Here is a 17,784-nt window from a genome sequence, read left to right as displayed (position 1 = left end):
GTCCTCAGGCTTGGCCGCGTCGGGGTCCTGGATCTTCGGTCTCTCGTCCCAGTCCTCCGGCTTCTGGTCGTCGGGGTCCTCGATCTCGGCGGGGGGGTTTACGGCGGGAGTGACATCACTCAGCAGACTCCCGCTGTTCACCACCGTCTGGTCGATCAGGATCTCGAAACTGTTATCCGGGTTCAGCACTGCAGGAGAGAACACACACGCACGGCCCGTAAACACACACTCCACAGAGGAGAACATTTCAGACAGAGCATTTGCTTTGGTATGAGCCGGTCTGGTTCAGTAACACACACGTGCAGTAGCATGAGCGGGTTCAGGTGTGTGTGTGTGTGTGTGTGTGCTGTTACCCAGTGTGTAGAGGTGTGTCTTCTTATCGGTGTAGTACAAGCGCAGGTCAGGCGTGTTTGTGTGTGTGTGTGTTACCCAGCGTGTAGAGGTGTGTCTTCTTGTCGGTGTAGTACGAGCGCAGGTCAGCGTCAGGTGTGTGTGTGTGTGGGCTGTTACCCAGTGTGTAGAGGTGTGTCTTCTTGTCGGTGTAGTACGAGCGCAGGTCAGCGTCAGGCTTCTTCGCGTGCTTCTCCTCAAACTCGCCGGTTTTGGGGTTCTTGTGTCTGAAGATGAAGTGCAGCTTGTAATCCTCTCCACACTTATCAGGCCCGAACATGATGGTGTACGGAGTCTTGTCCACGAACTCCGCCTGGAACGACACACACACACACACACAGCCTATGATCAGTATGGGGTCACCACTAGACACCAGATCACCCGACGCCGGACGCCAGATCACCGGACGCCAGATCACCGACGCCAGATCACCGGACGCCAGATCACCGGACGCCAGATCACCGGACGCCAGATCACCGGACGCCAGATCACCGGACGCCAGATCACCGGACGCCAGATCACCGGACGCCAGATCACCCGACGCCAGATCACCCGACGCCAGATCACCGGACGCCAGATCACCCGACGCCAGATCACCGGACGCCAGATCACCCGACGCCATATCACCGACGCCAGATCACCGGACGCCAGATCACCGGACGCCAGATCACCGACGCCAGATCACCGGACGCCAGATCACCGACGCCAGATCACCCGACGCCAGATCACCGGACGCCAGATCACCCGACGCCAGATCACCGGACACCAGATCACCCGACGCCAGATCACCGGACGCCAGATCACCGGACGCCAGATCACCGGACGCCAGATCACCGGACGCCAGATCACCCGACGCCAGATCACCCGACGCCAGATCACCCGACGCCAGATCACCGGACGCCAGATCACCGACGCCAGATCACCGGACACCAGATCACTGACACCAGATCACCCGACGCCAGATCACCCGACGCCAGATCACCGGACACCAGATCACTGACACCAGATCACCCGACGCCAGATCACCGGACGCCAGATCACCGGACGCCAGATCACCCGACGCCAGATCACCGGACGCCAGATCACCGGACGCCAGATCACCCGACGCCAGATCACCCGACGCCAGATCACCCGACGCCAGATCACCCGACGCCAGATCACCGGACGCCAGATCACCCGACGCCAGATCACCGGACACCAGATCACCCGACGCCAGATCACCGGACGCCAGATCACCGGACGCCAGATCACCCGACGCCAGATCACCCGACGCCAGATCACCCGACGCCAGATCACCGACGCCAGATCACCCGACGCCAGATCACCCGACGCCAGATCACCGGACGCCAGATCACCGGACGCCAGATCACCCGACGCCAGATCACCCGACGCCAGATCACCGGACGCCAGATCACCGGACGCCAGATCACCGGACGCCAGATCACCCGACGCCAGATCACCCGACGCCAGATCACCCGACGCCAGATCACCGACGCCAGATCACCCGACGCCAGATCACCGACGCCAGATCACCGGACACCAGATCACTGACACCAGATCACCCGACGCCAGATCACCCGACGCCAGATCACCGGACACCAGATCACCTGACGCCAGATCACCGGACACCAGATCACTGACACCAGATCACTGACACCAGATCACTGACACCAGATCACCCGACGCCAGATCACCCGACGCCAGATCACCCGACGCCAGATCACCCGACGCCAGATCACCCGACGCCAGATCACCGGACGCCAGATCACCGGACGCCAGATCACCGGACGCCAGATCACCGACGCCAGATCACCCGACGCCAGATCACCGGACACCAGATCACCGGACGCCAGATCACCGACGCCAGATCACCCGACGCCAGATCACCCGACGCCAGATCACCCGACGCCAGATCACCGACGCCAGATCACCCGACGCCAGATCACCGGACACCAGATCACTGACGCCAGATCACCCGACGCCAGATCACCCGACGCCAGATCACCGGACACCAGATCACCGGACGCCAGATCACTGACACCAGATCACCCGACGCCAGATCACCGGACGCCAGATCACCCGACGCCAGATCACCGGACGCCAGATCACCCGACGCCAGATCACTGACACCAGATCACCCGATGCCAGATCACCGGACACCAGATCACCCGACGCCAGATCACTGACACCAGATCACTGACACCAGATCACCCGACGCCAGATCACCCGACGCCAGATCACCCGACGCCAGATCACTGACACCAGATCACTGACACCAGATCAGAGCTACTCAGAGAAGCATGTGAACGCCATTGGTAAATCATTTTCATAAACCTCTTTAACTTTTTTTTGGTTTCACTTTTTTGGTGTCAAGTATTGTTTTCACTTCAGCAATAATCTGCCACGGGTCGTCTTTAAAATGAGACCGAGCTGAAGTCTGAGATCCCAAGCTTCACAATTGCATGACAGTTTTTGACAGACGTTTTTGCCCTCTATGGATCTGTGTAACTGACGCACAAGGGTTGCTCTTCTGTCCTCAGATGGAGATTAAGACTCATAGTCTCATAGCATTTAAGAGTTATGCCGAAACTGACATATGGACTAGAGTCTAGATCCCCGTTCACACAGCGCTGATTGCTAGAGTGCCTTCTGTGTGAACGCAAACACGTCCCGGGACCGGTGCCAGGATGGGGACCTAGTAACATCGCCGGGATGAATGCACTGTGTGAACAAAAGCCGGGAGCGGTGCCGTAAGGGCTGTGTCGTAGTGATGACGCACGACTCTGTTGCTCTAAGAAGAAAGTTTGTGTTCGTCAACAACAGAGAAAGCAGAGACCCGGAGCTCCTTCATATGCGCTGCAGCGGAGAGCGTTCGCCCGCTGTGTGGAGCGGGACGCCATGCGCTAGCGGACACGTTTTCATCCTGACGTCACGTGTCTTTACGGGGTGTGTGTGAACGCACTCACAGACATCACTGGGGCCATGCTTAAAAATATTCTTGTTTGCCGTAACCCGACCGACCCTGTCAAATTAGGACCGACCCAATTATTTATTTTTTTCCCCTTTTAGTCCGACCGACTTGCCGGTTGTAAACTTGCATTAAGACCGACCGATTTTTTTTTTTACTCTTCAAACAACTAATACAAATGCAATAAAATAATATACATTTATTATAGTAAGTATTGTGAATATAAATTGCGTAGGCTACGTTCTTTCTTTTAAATAAAAACCCGTGGCGTCATCTATTATGATTATGTTTACACCATTGGTTTACGCATGTCACACTATGGCCTGTGCGTTCGCTTCGTTTCATTCACTGTCAATGGTTCGCGCTCGGTGATGATGGCTGCGGCGCGGCTGCTTGTGAAATACGTCTGTATGAGCCTACATTTAGTCGCTCATTATTCAAAATTCTTAATGGTCAAATAGGGAATCGATGTTAACGGCCTTTTCTCGGAGCCCGTCCAGCTCGTCATGACATGCCCACCGCGAACGCGCGTCACACAGCAACTGCAGGCTCTGATAAACAAACACACATAAGTGTGGGAAGCCAAACACACCGAAAGGGGGACGAAACGGCGCGGTGTGTTACAGAGTTCGCGCTGCGCTGACTTGTAATCTGCGTGGCTCAATGGACCGAGACGCGCGAGCGCGACAGACTCGACAGCGCAGGAGAAGTGTTTGCTTGCGCCAGCCAATGGTCAGAGCGGCGCAAATTAATCTCACCAGCGCCGCGCTGACCAATAAAACAGCACATCCCATACCGAAATGTACTAAATTGCACAAAAGAAAATCGACCATTCCATAATATGTCAGGACTACTTAATCGGCCTATAGTTTCCTACAATGCGCCTAGCTATTTGACCACACTGATTTCCGTTAATAATAGCAGATGTTTATGGGTCAAATCTCTCACTCTCTCCCTGCAACTTTTTGTTACCCTCCTTTCCTGCCCCTAGACCAGAAAGGGGGCTTGTAACAGTTTGGGTCAAATGTAAACGAATGGTGCCAAACGCGCTGTTTTATTGGTCGGCGCGGCGCTGGTGAGATTAGTCATTTTAATTTATTTGTTTCCCTCTGAAAATCCACTTTCATTGAAATCTAGTGGCTCCTTTTTTTCTTTTGATTCTGCCTATTTTTTTCCAAATGAATGCAGCTGGAATTAATGCAATAAATATGTTTTTTTTTTTACAAAGATTTCAAATTGTTTGTGGTCTATAACCTGTATCAGAATGAGGTTCGCAATGGTGCGCCCGAAGGCATGGGGGTTGAAGACCCAGTCAGTGACGTCACGATATGCAAATTTGTTTAAATTCATACCGACCTAATCACCATGACCAAAATTATCCTTTTTTTTTTACATTGAATCTTGAAAAAAAAATATATAGACCTACCTACCGACCCTTTTTTTTTTTTTTTTGCTGTTACTGCAAACCAAAATATTTTTAAGGATGGCCTGGCAGTGTGAACGAACCAAAATCTAACGACATTATCAGCGTATCATCGACTGTGATCATCCTCATCCTCATCCTCATCATCATCATCATCATCACACACAGATGACCTCACCAGGTCCAGGTCCGGCGTCTGGGACAGCAGCTTCACATACGCCCCGCCACAGTCGATGCCCGTCTGGAAGTTCACCTCGTACCTGAACACACACACACACACAGCTTTACTAGCATCCTCACACTGCAATAACTGGCTTCATAAGCACATGTCATTCTCAGGAGATATCTATGTACTGTAATATTGAACACACATAAAAGCATGACTTTGATTTGTGAATTTCCAGCTACACTAAAGCGTTCTCCTTCCGCTAGCCCCATCCGGGGTGCGCGAGTACTCACTGCAGGATCAGGGGTTTGGTGTCAAAGGTGAAAGGTCGCAGGAGGAGACCGGAGATGGCGTGATGCTTGGCTTTGGACTTCAACACCAGGCCTTTGTCTCCCGGGAGTTTAGTGTTCTGCATCTCCTCAACCTCCCATTTCCCTACACACACAAACACACCCCATCAGCTCACACACACACCCCATCAGCTCACACACACACCCCATCAGCTCACACACACACCCCATCAGCGGACACACACACACACACCCCATCAGCTCACACACACAGCAAATGTGTGTATGTTCAGGGCAGCTCACAGAAGCTCAAACTATCTAAACACGTTAAAGCCATGAAGTCTGAAGCACTGTTCTGGGATGTTCTTTTATTATTCAAAGGTTGAGTTTAGTTGTGCGGATACTGAACTACTCATTTTAGATATCCCCAGTTTTGTACATTACAATTTTTTGTGTGTGTTTTATCATCTAGACATATTAAGACTTTAGACCAGGGTTTCTCAATCTTGGTCCTGGAGGGCCACTGTCCTGCAGAGTTTAGCTCCAACCCTGATCAAACTCACCTGAGCAAGCTAATCAAGGTCTTCAGGATCAGTAGAAACTCACAGGTAGGTGTGTTTGATCAGGGTTGGAGCTAAACTCTGCAGGACAGTGGCCCTCCAGGACCAAGATTGAGAAACCCTGCTTTAGACAAACAGATGGAAATTAAACATCATATTGATCTCACCATCATACTTGGCTATCTCCTCATCGATGCCGTCCTTCTTGGCCTGAGACAGAACCCACCTAGAGGAGACCACAGTCAGCCACCCAGCGCACACGCTACACACACCAGCTCCTGGGCGGCACGCTACACACACCAGCTCCTGTACGGCACGCTACACACACCAGCTCCTGGGCGGCACGCTTTACACTACCGGCTTACTCTCACAGGAATTAATACTTTTATAAATGCTGTTCTTTTGAACTTTCTATTCATTAAAGAATCCTGAATAAAATGTATCATGGTTCAAGTTTTCAACATTAATAATCATAAATGTTTCTTGATCATCAAATCATCATATTAGAGTGATTTCTGAAGGATCATGTGACACTATTCACATATAAAACAGCTGATTTACATTAGAATAATATGTAACAAAATTACTGTTTGAACAGCTGTAATATATATTTATAACAAATATACTCTTTTTATGTTGTGAGGATGACGGACATCTTACCCCTGAAGTGTTCCTTTATCAAATGACTCGGCAAAGTAGTGCTCTCCCATCGGCTCCGGGGCTTTATACGTCACCTTCGGGAACACGTGTGGGAAGATGTTAACATGGTTACTCTCTGTCTTATATATATATATAAACCACATTTGAGAAAGAGCTGTGTTGCAGGAAGGAAATAAATCTGGACTGAAGTACATTTTTATGTGAACTGGCCCTTTAAGTGACTTGATCAATGATTGGCAGATCAAACACCTCAACCAATCACAGACCGCCTCTGCTTCGCTCAACAGAACAAAAGGAGTAGTTCACTTTAGAATTACAATTTCCTGATGATTTACTCGCCCCCGCGTCATCCAAGATGTTCATGTGTTTCTTTCTTCAGTGGAAAAGAAATGAAGGTTTTTGAGGAAAGCGTTCAGGTGTTTCTCCATATAGTGACTTCAATGGGGTCCAACGGGTCGAAGGTCCAGATGTGAGTTTCAGTGCAGCTTCAAAGTCTCGACACGATCCAGCCGAGGAATAAGAGTCTGATCTAGACAAACCAGCCGACATTTATAACAAAATACACATTTATATACTTTTATCCACTAATGCTGGTCTTGCACTCGCTGTGATGCGACACACATTACGCAATCAGGGTGAAAATGTGTTTGTTTTGCCGCCTGTCTATTTTCAGCATCCGCTCATATGCGTACAAACGATTGTTGTTATGCACTGGGCTAACGTTAGTTAGTCACCGAACTAAACTGCCAGTGTGAATGCACCCTCAGTCACTTAGTTGGCGAATTCCAAGCTAGCAGTTACTAACGTAAACAAACAGGCGCTAACGTGTATAAAGGCTACTTCAACAGCTTACTTGAAAAGTCTAGGGTGCTTTCACACCAACTCGGATCGGAACGGGCACGGTTCGCATGAAAAATCGCTAATTATGTAAACGCTGTCTGTCATGCGGACCCGGGTGCGCACTGGGGTACCAAACCCGAGACTGCCTGGAGGAGGTGCGCTGAGTTCGGTTGCACTCGAACCGTGCCGCGGCTCGCGTGAATTTGAAAGCATCACGGACTCGGGTGCGCACTTGTTTGTATTTGTATTTAGTTAAATAAAACACATGTAAGGGATGATAGTGTTGATAATTTACCTTGGACAAGAGCGAGAGTGAGTCTGTATTCGCACACACATAGCGCGTGGACTCAGGGCAACAAATTAATGGAAATCCACTGTCTCCTGCGTTTGCAATCAGCAAAAAGCCAAATGCGACACACAGTAAACCGGTGTTGTTCACTCAGCTGTGCATAATAGCACCAAAAAAACAAACACAATATATTGACCGCGTTCTGTTTTCTATCATGCATCGTGCACGTTTGCGATGACATAAGATGCACGGAAACGCACCAGGATTCGATAGAATCAAGTTTAGAACTGTATGCAGTAACTGTTATATTTGCTGTTCTATTTGCAGTGCATTGAGCACAACATACACATTATGTGAATAGAATACTGTTCCTGTATTCTCAATAAAAGGCAAATTATAAACTTTTTTTTTTTTTTTTTTTTTACTTAATAGATATCATGTAAAAATATAGATTATTGAATCGTATCGAATCGTATCGCGGGGAATTATCGAAAATATCGAAAATAATCGAATCGTTGGCTTAAGAAATCGGTATCGTATCGAATCGTCATGTAGGCTCCGATTTACACCCCTAGACCCCATTGAAGTCACTATATGGAGAAACACCTGAACGCTTTCCTCAAAAACCATCATTTCTTTTCCACTGAAGAAAGAAACACATGAACATCTTGGATGACGCGGGAGCGAGTAAATGAACCACTTCTTCAAGCATGAAGGCGGCTTTGGTGGTTCAGGCGAGTAACGCTCTTACCGTGGGAACCGGTGGTGTGGTCGGGGCCGTCGGCGCCTCTTCCTCGAGCTCTTCCTCATGCATGTCGTCGATGGCATCTTCCACGTCCATGTCCATGTCGTCGGCCTCGTCCTGAGCGCTCACGCGACCCGCGAGGAGCACACACACACTCAGAGACACCAGCGCCACACACAACCGCATCTTCAGCTCCATAGTCTGCGCACACAAGATCAACACATCACACAGGCCTCTTTCATAACCAATATATATATAACCATAGACAAGCCAGCTTTATTTCTACAGCGCTTCATACAGTACAGAGTGATACGAAGCAGCTTTACACGGATAAACAGGAAAATGACTTCAGTTCTGCTGCAAAGCCACTCTTACAACACAATAGTTCAATGTTGATTCAGTTCAATAACTGTGTAAAGTTAACCAGCTTTAGTGGAGGGCAGATCGAGGCTTCGTGAAACACTGAAAGCTAATGTGCTGTATAGTGCCGAGGCTTCGAAACACCCCGACACCGTCTCCACGCTGACCCCTAGTGGCCGAACAGTGGAACTGCAACGAACACCCGGGCCAAACATGCAGAAAAACACCTTTTACAAATCTAGATAATTTTTTATTGAAAGTAAAAGTGTTTGAACCGTTATGATGTAATGAAGCCTCGGTTACTGGAGTCACGTGACACAGTTTGATACACGCGCCGAACCACTGACCTGGAACAAAAGATTTGTGAAGGTTTCGACGCTTCATGAAGCAGTGTTTCGAAAATGCCATCGCTAACCAGCGCTAGTATAACCAGCTCTACAGAAGACAGATGTCAGCTCAATCAGTGCGGTCAAAGGCCATAATAATACTAATCTCGACTCAGAATCAGTTCCTCTTGCAGCATCTCTTCTCTGATGATGGGGGCGGGGCTATAACCTGTCACTCACATGAGATCAGCCAATAGCAAACCACAACCGTCCAATCAATTCCACACAGACACAATCAAGCCCCGCCCACATGTGTTCTTGTTCCTGAAGCGTTTCACTCGATATACGACACAATAGACCAGTTTTGTGTTTGTAAACAGCGATGATGTGTTTTGTGGGCGGGGCCTGGTGGCAGAAAGTGACAGCTCTGTACTAGCGGTGTCAGGTTTCAGCGATTCAGACCATAAGAATATGGATCATCCGGACGCTTTCAAATTATTTTAATGGTTTGCCAGTAGAAGATCGAAACGAAAGACAACCTCAGTCATTAAGTTGCAACGCCAATGACATTATGTGGCCCAAAGTTTATGCTCAGTCATGATGTACAGTAAATCATATCACACATATAATATTACTGTACTAAATGATTGAATATATACTGAATGATGTTACAGCTAAACTGTCTATGAGCAATTTGGTTTGTTTACGTTACATCAGAGCCCGTCTACGTAGAGCCTGGCCACTCCCTATCAAGTCCTATTGTACCGAATTGTGGTTGTAGTTCCACCAGAGCTCCACTGGGGGCGATCGCCGAGTGCGTGAGTGAATGCGAGTCTATGGAGCTAGGCGGCTAAATGTGTCTTTCACCAGATTGCCGTTGAGAAATCTCAGATTTGATTGTAGGTTTTGCAAGTTCAACATGGGTTATAGGTCGAAAGTTGAATGAACGAGTACTTATGTCCTTTCCATTTCTTACAGGTTGAGTTGTTGCCCATAACACGCTAGCATTCTGCTAATGGACGCTGATTGGTCAGTGAAGGACTGATTACGACCAGAGACACCGCTTGATGGCATCGTGGCATCCGGACCAGAATGTTAAGAACTTTAGTTTTACAGAAACTCTTCTAGCACGTGTGTTTACCTGTGTCCGCTGCCTCGAGAGAACAGAAAGTGCAGTGCGCGAACGCACCAGTGACTGAAGGATTGCCGTAAAGCAGTATCTCTGGTCGTAGGATGTGCATGACGTCATTGACATTTTAAAAGACTTAAAGCAAATAAGTGACTCTAAAAAAATCTAACACCCAGCTATGTGTAATTTCTTTGCATCTCCTTTCGAAAACAACATTCAAATTACTAGACAACAAATTATATGCTGAGAAAAGTGGATTTTTAGGGGTATATCTCCATAGACCTCCATTCATTCTGCACTCGTCCTGTGAGCGCCCTCATGTGGAGCCAGAGTGGAACTGCAGCCAGTTCAGGAGCCGGGCGTTTACTGGGACCCTGTCCCAAATGGAACCCTAAGCACTCGCGGTCTTCCTCTGAGTCCGCACTTTTGCCACGTAACGCCGCTTTGAATGTCGGGAAGAAGTCTGCTGTGGAGTCCGCATCAGCGCCGGCTCGGCAAAAGTGCGCATCAAGGGCGCAAATCGACCGCAGAGGGGAGCACCCTTCTGAGATCTAAAAATGACAAATGGGACACACTGCGGTCTCACGGACTTAACGGACACGCGCACGCGGCAGCCATTGTAAGTCCACAAGACCGAAAGTGCACATGAAGTGTGCCATTTGGGATTGGGTCTGGGAGTGGCAGTTCTCCCCTTATTAGACACTCTCTGGTTACATGCTACTTCTAACACGCTAACGTAAGCACGCTAACATAATGAGATAGCCTACTGCTGTTACTAACTTACCCTTCTTAACCAATACCTCATTGATTTTGCCTTTGCATGTGATACAGTGGAGAAAACCTCACCCGATATCCGTGGATTTATTTTTTTATGTTAATTGAATAATAGCTGATGTTTGAACGTTAATCAAGTAAAAGTGTCTATCACGTTAAGTCTGTTATTTTGTTGTAACGTTATCCGTTGTCTAGGCAAATATGTCACATAATACAATAGTATTTATTTAGCTAGCGTTTAGCTAACCCGAGTGAAAACAGCACGGGGTGAAGCCATGTACATTAACGACGATTTCAGACAAATAAATGTACATTTACTATAAAACTATGCAAATGGCGCTCTGTGGCGCGGCAGGGTTTTGAACAAGGTCCTGAGCCGTAGCGGGGCGCCGCGGACAGACGCCGAATGGCGCCGCCGGTGTGTGTACACTCAGAGAATAATGTGTTTGAATTTTAAAAGACATGGCGCTGCGCGACGCGTCCGGTGTGCGACCCCCTTAAGACTCCGCCACCAATTCAACACGCTCAAATCCACACAGTGAACAAAACCACACTAACATTATTCGTAGCGAGTCTACTATCCAATAACCACAAACTTGGTTTCATAGTAAAAAAGCACAAAGCCTACCTGAGGCACTTTCAAATGAATCAAATGGAATCAAGAGTCAGGGAATCAAAAGGAATCAAGAGTCAGTGAATCAAAAGGAATCAAGAGTCAGTGAATCAAAAGGAATCAAGAGTCAGTGAATCAAAAGGAATCAAGAGTCAGTGAATCAAAAGGAATCAAGAGTCAGTGAATCAAAAGGAATCAAGAGTCAGTGAATCAAAAGGAATCAAGAGTCAGTGAATCAAAAGGAATCAAGAGTCAGTGAATCAAAAGGAATCAAGAGTCAGTGAATCAAAAGGAATCAAATCGTCTCTAATAATCACTGAACACATCAGGACTTCCTCATTAGCAGGACATATGAAGTGAACTTCCCGTCTTACAGTTGTTAAAACATTGCTTTAGCACTAAAAGTGTTACTGGAGGGCGGCTCACTCAGTGAACATCCACTCATGAACCGAATCTTCAGAGCAAGTCTGCAAAACCACAAGCACTTTACATGCTTTACACTCAGTTTGCTATTGTAAAAAACATTTTGCAAAAATAATTTGTAGTTTGGGGTGTGTGTGGCTAATCATTTGATGTTTGCGTGTAGAGTCACACTACACAAAAATAGCATTTTTAGAAGAGTTAATATAGTTTTGAAAAAAGTGTTTGCTTATGAAACAGATGTGACGTTTTGCATGTTGTGAGTGTGGAGTTTGGAGAAAAGAGAGCCATAGTTTAAAAAAAGTGTGTGTTCATTGATGTAGAACGGACGGCAGTAGAAGTCCTCCCGCAGACACATTTCTCTGGTCTTATTGATGTAAACGCCGGCCTGTGGTTGCCATCCCATAGTGCCCGAGAGTCCAGTCGCCACGGCGACGGCAGAGAGGCGGAGCCCTGCAGCATCAGCCCCTTTTCTTTAATAAGGTTTACCACAATCAGATTACACAAACAACCGGTGCGCGCACACACACACTCACATGCAAACACACACTCCTCTGTAAACTAACCGGCACTTCACCAGAACATGTGTTTCTGCTGGATAAAGCAGTCGTCTCTCCTTACAGCAATCAGCATCATTACAACTGAGCGAACAGAAGCCGGTCTAAATACTCTAATGACCAATATGAGCTCAATCTCAGTCCAGTCTCCAGTGTGTGTGTGTGTGTGTGTGTCCTCAGGGGCATCTGAAGCCCTCATCAGGGTGCTGCTGTTAAACACACACACATCGCTGTGCTAATGAGCTCAACACACTCAGGATTACTCACACACTGAACCTGTGCAGCAACATCACCATGGCACACAAAACACAACACACACACACTCCTCCAGCCTTACACACACTGCTGTGTTGATGAGGGATGAGTGAAGCTAGAATAAAGTTATTATTATTATTTAAAAGCAGCACGATTGTGGATAAATTGAGAATCACATTTTTTGTTTCTAAATAATTTTGTTAAATATTTAGTAAATTTAGATTTTTAGAGTGACTGATTCAATGACTCGCTCATAAAGTGTTCACTTGTCATTACTGGATGAATCAGTGTTTTTTAAACAAATCTCTTGAATGATTCAATAAGAAACACACGTTTGAACAGTCGCTTGCCGCCACCTACTGGTGTAACGAGGCAATCGCAGGGCTTTTCAGAGTTTAAAGGCAGATTTTTGCTCCTAAGTGAAAACAGATCGTTAATTGTGGTTTTAAACGACTCGTTATTGTCAGAACATGACAAACACTTCATGTTTTTGAATTCTTTACACTTTTCCAGTCATTTATAACGGAGTTTCATTACGCGTTTGGTGCGTAAACATTACACTAAACATTTATCGAACTCTCGTTATCGATTTATCGAGGAAAATTAAATCACGATAATTATCATGATCGTTTCATCGTTGTAATCGACATCAGTGTTTATATCTGAACTATAAACTTTTATCCCAGCACTTCTGTGATAATCTCAATGATTATAAGACAGAAATAATGAAACTGAGGTTGAAAAGCCTGTTTGTGAAGCGGTTTCACATCTACACATGACGACGGCTCTCTGGATCAGAACACAGATCTGAACGTTCCTGTGATTAAAGGTTTAATAGACATAAGAGCCGAATCGCTGTCATTTAGGAATAAGATCGAGTGTGTGTTTGAATCAAGATTGCAACTCTAGGCTCCGTTCTTTCTTTTTTGGAGGCCATGAAAGATTTGTGGATATGATCAAATGCAGGCAACTTATAAATAAAACGCTGGCGGGGAAAGAGTTAAACCTCACCGAACTGACCAGAGAAACTGGCTTGAAGCTGATGTTTAAGAACAGGACCTTGAGTTGAGGATCTCTGGGGTTTCACAGCGTGTGTGTGTGTGTGTGTGTTGTGGTGGGGTCGGGGGTCACAGGATCCAGTCCTGACCCATCTGTTGCTCATCTGTGGGGGACGAGCGATTACACAACACCAGCCCTCCACCATCAGCACTGAGAAGCTAATCTGGAGAGAACATTAGCATGAGCTGAACCAGCGCAAGACGCCAGCAACATGGTGTGTGTGTGTGTGTGTGAGAGAGGCGTGGCTTGTCGGACACAGCAACCGTAAGGGGGCGGGGCTTTGCGAACAGTCAATTAATTCAGCGAGAGATAATCAGAATTTGACACAAGTGGCCACTAACACTTCAGTTGATCGTCCACCATCAGGCGCTTAACCCGCCGGCACACTCATTACTCGCGCGGCTCTGGCTAATCACACACGACAGGGGCGAGGAGACGCTCAGCGGAGCCGACTGACAGTGAGCGTCTCCAGACCAGGGAGATCTGCTGATTACACACGCCTGCTCCATTAGCCATCGCGCTCAGCGGACGCGCTCACACGGGTTAGCATAGCGCCCGGACGAAACCCCTCCTGTAGAGCTGGCCCACATCACTGTCTTCACCACTCTTTATCATGAGTCTTTCATAACGCGCTGACCAGCACAGCCAAGCTAATTTCCCTGTTTTAAACATTTAGCCTTAAAAAAAAAAAAAAAATACAGATCATACAGTCCAAAGTAGAGGCCAATCTGAAAAATATCTTTGTTATTACGAATAAGAGTAATAGGACAACAATATAAGAAACAAATGAAATGAGCAGTGCATTAATATTTTCAGCTACACTAGGTGTGTTTACTCAAGTAATACACAAACGTAAAAATAAAACACTGGATTAAATAGACACCGATTCTCATTAAAGTTACTCAGTCGAGAGCAGTGAGTGATTCTCTTTGTCGTGTGCTTAACATTATAAACAGGAATATTAGGCTACTGTCACTTTAAGAGTGAATGCACTGATCTAATATACTGATACACGTGTGAAATGTTTACATTTACTTAAGATATTAATGACTGTTTATCTAAACCATGTGTGTGTTTAAGCTCAACAAGACGACGCTGAAGTTCAGCATTAATGCACTTTTAGTGTCGGCGCTCAGGAAAGCTCATGCCAGAACAGCATTAAAGAGTAAACTGGCACGTCTTTAACCGGGACATGTCATGTAAATCTGGCTTTCCCCGTGTGTAAGTGCTGTAATCGGGTCCGGTGCTTCTACCTACCCTGAAAACATGACAAGACAAGTGAAACCCAGTACCTGTGTTCTGGTGAGCCTTTCTCTGCAAGCGTGTCAATAATAAGCCGATCAGACTTCACTCAGGAAGAGGATCTTATTATAATATTCCCAGCCGTTAATCTGCACGTTTACACACACGGCACGACATTCGGATCCGCGAGCGCCAGCAGAGACCAGTTCTAACGCAACCGCTCATTTGCATTTAAAGGGACACACACAACCGGCGTGTTTTTGCTCACACCCAAAAAGGGGCAAATTTGACAAGTTATAATAAATGATCTGATATTTTGAGCTGACACTTCAGGCACATTCTGGGGAAAAGCACAGATTTATATTACATCTTGTGAAAAGGGGCGTTTCATCACCTTTAAAGCGCATGCTTTCAGGCTAATACAAGACTTGATCTCCATATTGACATTGCTTCTGTATTACAACTGGACAATTGTCCATTATATTGTTTGTTTAAACACCCAGTGCTTGTTAACCGAGGGTCCAAACGGGGGTGCGTTCAGCTCGGCACCCAACACACACACACACACTTCCAGACACACGGTTAAGCCTCTTTACACTCGACTGCACACACAGATCTGGGCTCGAGTCGATGGGGGAAGGTACCACTGGCCTTCCTCACACACAGCCTTCCCAGAGTGCACCAGTGAGGCGTGACTCGAGCAGGACACAGGCCATAAAAGTGAACAGATAAAGCCCTGTAGATAATTGGCGTGACCCCGTTCACAGAGGAACAGTGTCGCACTTCTAGAAAAGAGTTCACACCGAGAATGACATCCTTGGGTTAAAGATATAGGTCAAAGTTGAGCCAGAATCTGAAAACACAGTTACATGTTAACAAGGGGTCACGACGAACATTTCCTTGCTGGGATGAATTGCATGATTCCTCACACACACGGAAATAAGACGACTTGTGTTTTAATCAGACCAAACCTCATTAAGTCTCTCTCGCGTGACCTTCTCCCCTACAGGCCGGAAGTGACGGGTTAACTGACATGTGCTGCTCTAGTTTAGCCGGTTTGGCTTTTCCGTGTTGTATCCCTCCCACAGCCATGCTTTCCAGAAACATCCATGCATTACCTCAAACTGAAAGCAAAAGACTGTGTGTGGAGTGATATTTGATCACTGTATGCGAGACTAATCGATATGAACCGGCTCTTTAACACCTGCATCTAACTTTAGATACAAATACGCGTTTATATGCAGACGCGAGTCTTCAGGGGAAGATGGATTAGCCCAAGCCTCACATATAATGATTTACAGCGCATATATCACACCAGTCAGCGCTGGTTCGACTAACTTCATTCACTGGAGTAAATCTCTGCCAGCAGCTCCGACATTAGACACGAGCACGGCTTTCATCTTGCTCCTCTCACGATCAAATCACACTCTTAACCACATGAAACAGGTTTCAATGACGAGTTCTGGTTTTTTGACATGACACCTGCATCTGTTAGCTTAGCTCAAGCGGCTAGCTGACCAACTAGCCTTTAGGTCAACGCACTTACTCTCCTTTTTACCCTCCGTATATCCCCGCTCACTTGCAAGAACCCATCGTTAAACCCTCTGCAGGTGAGCAGAAAGGCATACAGGTGTGTAAAGCTGGTGTTTGAGGTGTAGTGTACTCACCCGTGCTCACCGATACAGCTCTCCGCCTGCGACTACAGCGCGTCACGTGTGGCTGTGGACGATGAATCCCCACACACAGGCCCCGCCTCCCGCACGATCCGATTGGCCGCTCAGTTCAGCGTGGGCACGCCTCTTAGAGCTTGAGCGATGATGATTGGTCAGGTTTGACGTCTGTCACAGACTGTGGGCTCCGCCTCCGACCTGCACCTCGTGGACGCCGCTGATTGGCCGAGGCGTACACGGAAATACACGCTCATTGGATACATCACAGCAGAAGCGAAAGATGACGGATTTAATGTGAGGATCGCTTCATGTCTAGCTTTCAAAAATGTTATATTCAGTATTTATTTCTTACTTATGACATGCCTTATCATAAGGAATATTATTTAATCAATCTAATACTTCTAATATCTACATTTAGTGCATAGCCTACATGTAAAAATGTGGGTAATGAGCATTTTTATTAAGTGTTTTTATATTTACATTTAGTCATTTAGCAGACGCTTTTATCCAAAGCGACTTACAAATCAGGACTAAATTAAAGCGAGTCACCGTGAGAGGCACAACCAACGCAAGAAGTGCTTAAAATACAAAGTGCAGGCATTTCCCAGAGTAGCATCAGCCAGACGAGGGAGGGTTAAGGGTTAAAAATATTAAAAACATTAATATTTTACAAACTGTTAGTGTTTGTAAACTTTTTATTGAACTTTAATTCTATCTTTTGATTTTATTTTATTGTTTGTTAGTTTGTTTTGTTTATAATACCTTTTTGGCTGTATTTGTAAGTCTTTAAAACAAACGCATAAAAAAAAGAAAGAAAAATATGAGTAATATTTATATAACAATCAAACACCCACATGCTGGAGCTACATTACATTTTATTATAGCATTCAAATTTTTTGATGAAATGTGTTTGTCTATAAAGGCTTCTGCCTAAATGTTTGAATTTGATAAAAAATATATATGTGGACAAATGTAATGCTTTCTTCTCTCTTTTGAGGATGATTGTGTCTAATACACGGAGAGCTACCTTAATTCTAGTACAAAAATC

At 46.4% G+C, this 17,784-nt stretch overlaps 1 protein-coding gene across 1 annotated transcript; it reads right to left on the bottom strand.

Annotated features, from left to right (window-relative positions):
• Positions 1-5: 5 nt before the first annotated feature.
• canx (calnexin) lies at positions 6-16,833 on the bottom strand (the record flags this gene model as incomplete). The annotated part of the gene is made up of 8 exons (XM_056242631.1): positions 16,734-16,833; positions 8,338-8,532; positions 6,458-6,531; positions 5,965-6,023; positions 5,241-5,382; positions 4,960-5,041; positions 511-703; positions 6-188 (listed from the first exon to the last, which is right to left on the bottom strand). Coding segments are annotated over exons 2-8 (925 nt in total), but the record flags the coding sequence as incomplete, so codon positions are not given.
• Positions 16,834-17,784: the final 951 nt, after the last annotated feature.

Source organism: Rhinichthys klamathensis, unplaced genomic scaffold, assembly GCF_029890125.1.
Source record: "Rhinichthys klamathensis goyatoka isolate OS25496 unplaced genomic scaffold, OSU_Roscu_1.1 h1tg000734l_1, whole genome shotgun sequence".
Classification (NCBI taxonomy): domain Eukaryota; kingdom Metazoa; phylum Chordata; class Actinopteri; order Cypriniformes; family Leuciscidae; genus Rhinichthys; species Rhinichthys klamathensis.
This window is presented reverse-complemented; position numbering and strand designations above follow the sequence as displayed.